General features: G+C 46.5%; 1 protein-coding gene across 1 annotated transcript; it reads right to left on the bottom strand.

Moving 5' to 3' along the window:
- Positions 1–1,641: 1,641 nt before the first annotated feature.
- LOC110536543 (uncharacterized) lies at positions 1,642–8,532 on the bottom strand. The gene is made up of 16 exons (XM_021622308.3): positions 8,394–8,532; positions 8,140–8,275; positions 7,931–8,018; positions 7,785–7,856; positions 7,499–7,633; positions 5,963–6,029; positions 5,779–5,857; positions 5,488–5,593; positions 5,196–5,388; positions 4,990–5,023; positions 4,820–4,911; positions 3,642–3,666; positions 3,429–3,536; positions 2,589–2,717; positions 2,318–2,441; positions 1,642–2,050 (listed from the first exon to the last, which is right to left on the bottom strand). Exons 1-16 carry the CDS (start codon positions 8,503–8,505, stop codon positions 1,877–1,879), a joined length of 1,674 nt encoding a protein of 557 aa, XP_021477983.3. The 5' UTR covers positions 8,506–8,532; the 3' UTR covers positions 1,642–1,876.
- Between the last annotated feature and the right edge of the window lie 753 nt (positions 8,533–9,285).

The following is a 9,285-nucleotide window of genomic DNA, read 5'->3' as shown; positions in this document are numbered from 1 at the left end:
TCGGGTCCTTCTACCACTCATCCTCCTCACCCTCCATCATGTTCCGTATTGACTGACCTTCATGTCTTAAAGTGATGATGCACTGTCGTTTCTCTTTGCGTAGTTGAGCTGTTCTTGCCCTAATATGGACTTGGTCTTTTACCAAATAGGGCTATCTTCTGTATAACACCCCTCCCTACCTTGTCACAACACCACGAATTTGCTCAAACGCATTAAGAAGGAAAGAAATTCCACAACGTAATTTAACAAGGCACACCTGTTAATTGAAATGCATTCCAGGTGACTACCTCATGAAGCAGGTTGAGAGAATGCAAAGGGTGGCTACTTTGAAGAATCTCCAAATATAAAATATATTGATTGGTTTAACACTTCTTTGGTTACTGTGTTATTTCATAGTTATGTCTTCACTAGTATTCAACAATGTAGAAAACAGTACAAATACAGAAGAACCCTTGAATGAGGTGTGAACAAACTCTTGACTGGTACTGTACACATTTCACAGCTGACTTGGTTTTCCATTTGGTGTTTTTAACCTCCTGACAGCAGTAAGACCATCTTTATGGAGACACTGACCGAGATCCTCTGCTGCCACCTAGTGACCAGAACAGAAACTGCCTGTCCTCTCAACACCCACTACTAACATAATGCACAACTATTGGTATTTAGGGCTAAGATGCCTCTGATTTTCCTTCTTTACATCTAATCAGGTGCTAAATCAGACATATGTAAGCAATGGACTCGGTGTAAACTCAACAGTTTTGGCCTGCTTAATTCTTATGAAAGTTGTCTTCTCTTGTTTCACCTCAGATAACCCTCACATTTAACTCAGAAGAATATGCGACAGGAAAGAAGCAAAAGGAATTCATTAAGGCCCACAACCACTGTTCCACCAAACAACAAGCAGACAGTAGAGCTCAGAGGCAAGTGTGTGTGCAATGCATGAGAAAACCAGCTGTAAACTCAATGAAATGTGTGGCTGTAGTACTTTATAACGAGTTCAAGGGGGGCCAGACCAATCAAAAACATGATTTGTTTTGTGCAGCTTGCAAAGTTTTGTGATGGACTTTCTTGCCCCTCTGTCCCTTTTTCTCTACCAATCGCTCTCTCCCTCCCCATGGGAGATCATTATCTCCATATTGAAGCTGAATCTACTAACACCATGACAGGATGAGATTGACCCAGATTGATGCAGATATTAAAACATTTTGACAAAGCAGGAGAGGATATAGAACACTGCCATGGTTCTCTGTAGGGGAATGACAACCTCTCTCTCTCTACCCTCACGCTGTTTCTCAACCCTCTCTCCCCTTCTCTCGTCACTGTGAGTGACACTCAGATGGTCAGGTAGTGAGGCACTAGCTGAAAGCTCCCCCTCTGTGTTTCGTGTGTGTGTAAGAGCAGCAAAACCTGAGGCATTGTAGATGAAGACATACCAGTGGTTCTGTGGTTATTCCCATGTTCTGCTAGATACTTAAATATTTATGTTCCACTCTCATGGTCTGTAGCTAGAGTAACTGGGCTAGTTATCTCATATATATATATATATATAAATAAATAAAATATGGGGCTTCACAACCCTACTTAACATTCAAAAACATTACTAAAAAAACATCAGTTTAGTTTTTCTCTAATCTTTTTTAACACATTTTAATGTATCAACCAGTTAACAGATCATCTTGACCTGAGCCCCCAACACTGGATATCCCACCAAGAACCCAGGGCTGTCTGAAATGACTATATTCCCCAATATTACGGGTCTATGTTGAGGATAAGGAACCATTTCAGACTCAACCCAGGCCTGTAAGTCCCAGGCCCACATTGTAGACAGGTAGTGAAGAACAGAGAGAGCACCAGTGCAAGTAGGAGGATCCTTTTTTTAGGAGGCGGTTGCAGTGGTGGGGAAGGGGAGCTTCAGGTACTGGTACCACTGTTTGAGTTGCCGCGGCAACAACAGCAGCACGTTCTCCGTGAGGAAGAGCAGTGCTTCCTGCATGGCCGGTCGAAGCAGCTGATTGGGTGACATGGAGAGGACCAGGAGACAGAACTTCTCCTTCAGAGAGAGACAGGGTCATGTTCATTAGGCATTAAACAGAAGAAAACAGTACTGAAACAGGGTTCATCTTGTCCAGTAAGAGCCGCTTGTTTTTTAGTTTCAGATCGTTTTGCTAGTGTGCCCTAATGAGTACATAATGAGTATGTTTCTGTGTCTTCTAGGACAGGTGAAACTTTCAGAATGCTGCAGATAGAACTGCCACGCATAGATCCGAAACGGTTGCCTATTCTCTGTGACAAAGGTCTGTTCTACACTGTTCTATACCTTGGAGTAGGGGAGCTTTTTGTTGGAGAAGCTTTGAAACTCTGAGATCTTCTGCAGTATGAGGTTGTATTGGGAGTCTCTGTCTCCAGACAATTCTGTGGCATCACTCTGCAGTGTCGCAAACCTGTTCATATGATTAACATTTTATATTTATGATTCTGTTCCAACTTTCTGACACGAACTGAGGATGAAGGAAAGCGTTTCAAGCCACTTGAAAGTATCGAGTTACACCACCTGATGTTTATATGAGAGAGGTGAGAAGGGGCCTTACCAGAGACCAGTGGTGGATTTGGGCTCCTTCAGCCCACTCTTCAGAGAGGTAAGGAGTGAGGACAGACCAGCGTCGGACTTTGAGGCCATTAGAGCATTGAAAAGAGTTCTCATCCTCTCCTCTCGGTTCCTGAGGACAGAGAATGGGACTACAATGAGGACATCTTGATGACAAAGTAACAATTTTTGGTCATGGGAGGGGGGGGTTGCAAGTGCATTTTGGACAACATCCAACTTTTTTAGTCATTTCAGATTGATGGTGTTTGTACTTCCTGTTATTGCCATATGGGACCGAGAACCTACAGATTGCCCCTCTAATGATTTACTTCAACAGGCGTGTTCCTGTGTGGCTCAGTCGATCGAGCGCGGGTTTGATTCCCGCTGGGGACATCCATACGTAAAATGTATGCATGACTGTAAATTGCTTAAGGTAAAAGCGTCTGCTAAATGGCATATATTAGTATATTATAAACTGGGTGGTTCGAGCACTGAATGCTGATTGGCTGACAGCCGTGATATATCAGACCATATACCAGGGGTATGACAAAACATGTATTTTTTACTGCTCTAATTACATTGATAATCAGTTTATAATGGCAATAAGGCACCTCGGGGGGGGTGTGTTGTGATATGGCCAATATACCACGGCTAAGGGCTGTGTCCATGGAGCAGCGTTGCGTTGTTCATAAGAACAGCCCTTAGCCGTGGTATATTGGCCATATACCACACCCCTCCGTGCCTTATTGCTTAAATAACAGGTTGATCATCCAGAACAAACAATCCTCTACAAAAACACTGTCTGACTGCGACAGGTGCTGTAGATTGACAGTGTCCTCCTCACTTTCTCTTTTGAAACACTACTGACTCCATTGGGATGTTCAGAACCTTCTTCACATCCCGGTAATGCTCCTTGGCTCTCTCCAGCATGCCTGACTGGTCTACACCAGGCCTAGGTGAGGGAATGGAAAATACTCCATCTTTACATCACAACTATGGAAATAAAATATACATTTTACGTATAGGAAATCAATACATTTAGTTGTTTTAAACTCACTTTACTGTTTTCTTCTCTAGGGACGCTGTCGGAGAAGGCAAAACGAGGTGAGTATAGAAGCAAAAATGAGAGATACTGTATACACAACATACTGTACACACAACATACTGTACACACAACATACTGTATACACAACATACTGTATACACAACATACTGTACACACAACATACTGTACACACAACATACTGTACACACAACAATTTATTTATCTAATGTAGAATTCATTGCCATTACTAGAACAACATATCATTTTGGTATTTCAAAGGATTTGTACTGAAGTGAGGTGTTTAATGGCAACACATGAACACAGCCTGGCCAGGGGTGGAATGTAGTTGGTGAGGTATACAATCCCACAATCCTTCAGGAATTCATGCTGTGGCTGAGTCCAAAAGCCCACAGCCAACAGTGACACCAGTGGCGCTGTGTTTTCAGTGTTGGCTTTCTGTATTTCCTTAGTCTTTAGTATAGGCAAATAATCACACAATGAAGTGTTACCAAGTCACAATGTGTCCAAGTGGGAACAACATAGGACATGATGTGTGTGTGTGTGTGTGTATATACTTGGGTCTGTTGGAGTGTGTGATCTCTACTCTCAGTCCTGTGTGTGTATATGTACTTGGGTCTGTTGGAGTGTGTGATCTCTACTCTGTCCCTGTGTGTGTGTATATACACTTGGGTCTGTTGGAGTGTGTGATCTCTACTCTCAGTCCTGTGTGTGTGTGTATATACTTGGGTCTGTTTGAGTGTGTGATCTCTACTCTCAGTCCTGTGTGTGTATATACTTGGGTCTGTTGGAGTGTGTGATCTCTACTCTGTCCCTGTGTGTGTGTATATACACTTGGGTCTGTTGGAGTGTGTGATCTCTACTCTCAGTCCTGTGTGTGTGTGTATATACTTGGGTCTGTTTGAGTGTGTGATCTCTACTCAGTCCTGTGTGTGTATATACTTGGGTCTGTTGGAGTGTGTGATCTCTACTCAGTCCTGTGTGTGTATATATACTTGGGTCTGTTTGAGTGTGTGATCTCTACTCTCAGTCCTGTGTGTGTGTATATACTTGGGTCTGTTCGAGTGTGTGATCTCTACTCTCAGTCCTGTGTGTGTGTGTATATACTTGGGTCTGTTTGAGTGTGTGATCTCTACCCTCAGTCCTGTGTGTGTGATATTGTGTGGACTGACTGTTCTCATCCAGCAGCAGTAGCAGCCATGGGGGCATGTATCCATCTCCGTCAGGCACCTTGCGCCTGGGCCCTGACTGCAGAGCTTTATATCTATGATTATAGACAAACCAACGTATTACGGTATGGTAGAACAGGACTGTAATGTGTTTTTATTGTTCATTTTCTTACCCTGTGGTTCGGGTGGTAGTTAACTTCGAGGGCTCTGAGATTCACAGGAGAGACAGTCGTATCGTGGGGTGAGACAGTGGCATCGTGGGGTGAGACAGTGGCATCGTGGGGTGAGACAGTAGCATCATTGTTTGTTTTGATAATTGAATATTGCAATTCAGGTGACACTCAATAGATTGTTCCAATCGACCAGGTCATATTGTCACCTGTGGTGTCCTGGTGACTGATGAAGGTGTCCCACACGTCACGGCTGATGCTGTGACAGTCCTCTGGGGCCAGGGACACCAGCTGCCTGGTGTAATTCAACGGAGGGTTGTAGCTGGGCGACTGCTTCAGCAGGATGTTGGTCTTCTCTGTGTCCTTCATGATGATGTTCACATAGCTGCTGTTGAGAGGAACCTGGAAGCTTCTGTTACTATTAAATCCCTTCCAACACATCCCAGAGGTAGTCCGGCAGACTCTGCAATATGACGCATGACTGCACTAGCTCAGGCTCACCAGTGTCTTCAGATCTCTGTTTCGCATGTGAGAGATGCCACACAGGACCATGTAAATCCACTGGAGTTTCTCTGAGAACAGCTTCTGCTTCCTGTACTGTATCCTCCTAGGAAGAGAGCAGGAAATACAAAGGCCTATAGCAAGTGGCAGACAACTTTCTTATCAGTAAGTAATCCAGCATCGTATGGGAGTAGGATTGATAAAACTACAGCAATCTATGTTTTGTAGTAGTATTGGGTGTGATTTATAACTTGATTTCCAAGTCACATAAATAGACCGTACACAACGTACTGTAGGTTCTCCTCTTCCTCTGGGTCCAGTGCCTGTTGGTTCATGGACATGGACAGTGGTGGTACAGTCTCTTTATCAGCTGAGGAGACAGAAGGATCGGAGGGTGAGCATGTGGTCAGCATAGTAGAATGTCTCCGTAGTAGAGCACTGTAATTCATTCTGCATTGTGCTTTAGGTGACCGACCTGATATGGCTCGGTCACATGGTGTCTTGGGAGGCACAGGTTTCTTCATGAGCAATAATGGTTTATCCTTTACAATGAGAAAATAGAGGAGACAACATGAATTCTTCATGTTATAGCGAGACGGCTCCAACACCCTGTCGCAGCGAGACGGCTCCAACAGCGAGACGGCTCCAACAGCGAGACGGCTCCAACACCCTGTCGCGGAGAGACGGCGCCAACACCCTGTCGCGGAGAGACGGCTCCAACACCCTGTCGCGGAGAGACGGCTCCAACACCCTGTCGCGGAGAGACGGCTCCAACACCCTGTCGCGGAGAGACGGCTCCAACACCCTGTCGCGGAGAGACGGCTCCAACACCCTGTCGCGGAGAGACGGCTCCAACACCCTGTCGCGGAGAGACGGCGCCAACACCCTGTCGCGGAGAGACGGCGCCAACACCCTGTCGCGGAGAGACGGCTCCAACACCCTGTCGCGGAGAGACGGCTCCAACACCCTGTCGCGGAGAGACGGCTCCAACACCCTGTCGCGGAGAGACGGCTCCAACACCCTGTCGCGGAGAGACGGCTCCAACACCCTGTCGCGGAGAGACGGCTCCAACACCCTGTCGCGGAGAGACGGCTCCAACACCCTGTCGCGGAGAGACGGCTCCAACACCCTGTCGCGGAGAGACGGCTCCAACACCCTGTCGCGGAGAGACGGCTCCAACACCCTGTCGCGGAGAGACGGCTCCAACACCCTGTCGCGGAGAGACGGCTCCAACACCCTGTCGCGGAGAGACGGCTCCAACACCCTGTCGCGGAGAGACGGCTCCAACACCCTGTCGCGGAGAGACGGCTCCAACACCCTGTCGCGGAGAGACGGCTCCAACACCCTGTCGCGGAGAGACGGCTCCAACACCCTGTCGCGGCGAGACGGCTCCATCACCCTGTCGCGGCGAGACTGCGCCAACACCCTGTCACAGGGAGACGGCTCCAACACCCTGTCGCGGAGAGACGGCTCCAACACCCTGTCGCGGAGAGACGGCTCCAACACCCTGTCGCGGAGAGACGGCTCCAACACCCTGTCGCGGAGAGACGGCTCCAACACCCTGTCGCGGAGAGACGGCTCCAACACCCTGTCGCGGAGAGACGGCTCCAACACCCTGTCGCGGCGAGACGGCTCCATCACCCTGTCGCGGCGAGACTGCGCCAACACCCTGTCACAGGGAGACGGCTCCAACACCCTGTCGCGGCGAGACGGCGCCAACACCCTGTCGCGGAGAGACGGCGCCAACACCCTGTCGCGGAGAGACGGCGCCAACACCCTGTCACGGCTCCAACACCCTGTACATTTCAAGAGGTATGAATAAAACCCGAAGGATGAAATTATATCAAAACCGCATCGCTGGGAAGCCCACATGTTCCAGTGTCGTTAAGTACACACATCCAAAGTACAATCAGGCGATCTACTAAACAAAAACGGATTTTTAAGTTAAAACATTTTTTTAATTTTTTTAACTGGGTTTCTCCTGAGTTCTGTTTTCCCCACAGTGCTTTACCTGGTCTCTGAGGCAATATATGAGGGGGCGCCCAGTGTGGAGAGCACGTCTGATGGAGACCATCTCTCTCATGTACTGCTTCAGCTGGAGGAAACCATTCAGGTTCTCCACTGGAGGGGCTCTGACGTTCTCCTCCTGGGGGAAATATATATTTTTTTTTTGGGGGGGGGGGACAGTTGAAATATATACAATTCAAAATCAATGAATGTGATAAGGAATAATGATTTACTGCATGATAATGAATTATGTTTGGTCGTAATTATACGGTAAGTCCCCCCCCACTCACCTTTTTAGTCTTCTCCTGAGTGAATTTGCTGGAGATCACTGTATTTTTTCCAAACTTCTTGTCCCACTGTGTCTGTCATAAAACGACTCAGAGTGAGGACAAGCCATGTTAAACAACTATACAAAACACATTGAGATGTGTGTCACCTTCAGTGACTTTTGGTCCTCTGATGTGAGCCAGGTTGAGAAGAGATCAACGTTGTCAGAGTAAAGCATTCCCACTGTTTTGTATGGTCTATTCAAGGGACAAGGCAATGCTTTAAGTTTCGTGTATTTATATACACACACAAACACACACAGCATGGATACCAAGGTGTTTGTAATGTTTTGTATACTCAGTGTATTAGGTTTCATACTTGTTGACAGGGGAGAAAAAGCCTTTACTGAGCAGCTCCTGTCTCCTGTAGTAGTTCTTCCTGGCCTGGCCATTTTGTATGAGGCCATACTGTGTGTCACTGCGGGTAACAACCTTCTCAGGGAAGTAACTGTGGTCTTGGAAAACGCCAAGCAAAGTGTGGTAGCAGTCAGTAGTGATTCATTACATTACATTTCACTCTTTAGTGGCTTTTGATGAAGTAAGGTGACGTTGTACAGTAGTCCACTCGCTCACCTTTCTTGAAGTCGGTGGCAAACTTGTGCTTGACGTAAGTGATGAGTTCCTGGTCTCTCTCACTCAGAGGCTGATCTAGCAGAGCAGCTATTCTCCTGATCTCTTCAGCCATGAGGACGGTGGAGGACAGTAGGCTGCTTCAACTGTTAGACAAAGGAAGGTGTGTGTGGTGTACGCGTCATAAACATGCACGTTGGAATTACTATATTTCTCTCTAATGCCCAGGGCAGGCTACATTTGTGTTAATGATGTTAGCTACATCAGGACTCAAGTAGAAGGGAGTCTTGTAACATGTCAAATATATTTCAAATATGAGTCTTGCAACATGATTACATTGGTAAATAATTGTGTAGCCGATCGATCCAATAGGCATATACAGTTATAAAAGGTGGCCTTATATGGTATTTTTCTTACATCCGCATAATCAGCATAATTTGATGCACCTGGATAAAGATGAGCAGGGGTAGCTGCATCTCAATGGTGACCGGTGAGTGGGCGTGTCGAAAGGAAAGTGGTGGGCGTGTCGAAAGGAAAGTGGTGGGCGTGTCGAAAGGAAAGTGGTGGGCGTGTCGAAAGGAAAGTGGTGGGCGTGTCGAAAGGAAAGTGGTGGGCGTGTCGAAAGGAAAGTGGTGGGCGTGTCGAAAGGAAAGTGGTGGGCACATGGGAAGGAGTGGGTGTGTCAAAAGCGCTCTGTTATGGGTTAGACGGTTTTGATTGAGCTGTGTTTTCTGCCGTTTCTAACCATACCAGACATTTGAGCTACCATACCACAAGAGTTTGTACTTTGTTTTAAAGTGAGAGGATGTCTGTCGTTTTACACAAATCATTTTTTTAAAGTTATAAAACTGGCGATTTGTTTAAAAAAAAATATTTAAAAAAAATAGGCCTACTC

Source organism: Oncorhynchus mykiss, chromosome 11 (genome assembly GCF_057628025.1).
Source record: "Oncorhynchus mykiss isolate SJ-2025 chromosome 11, ASM5762802v1, whole genome shotgun sequence".
Taxonomy (NCBI): domain Eukaryota; kingdom Metazoa; phylum Chordata; class Actinopteri; order Salmoniformes; family Salmonidae; genus Oncorhynchus; species Oncorhynchus mykiss.
The sequence above is the reverse complement of the archived record's forward strand: the minus strand, read 5'-3'. Positions and strand labels throughout refer to the sequence as shown.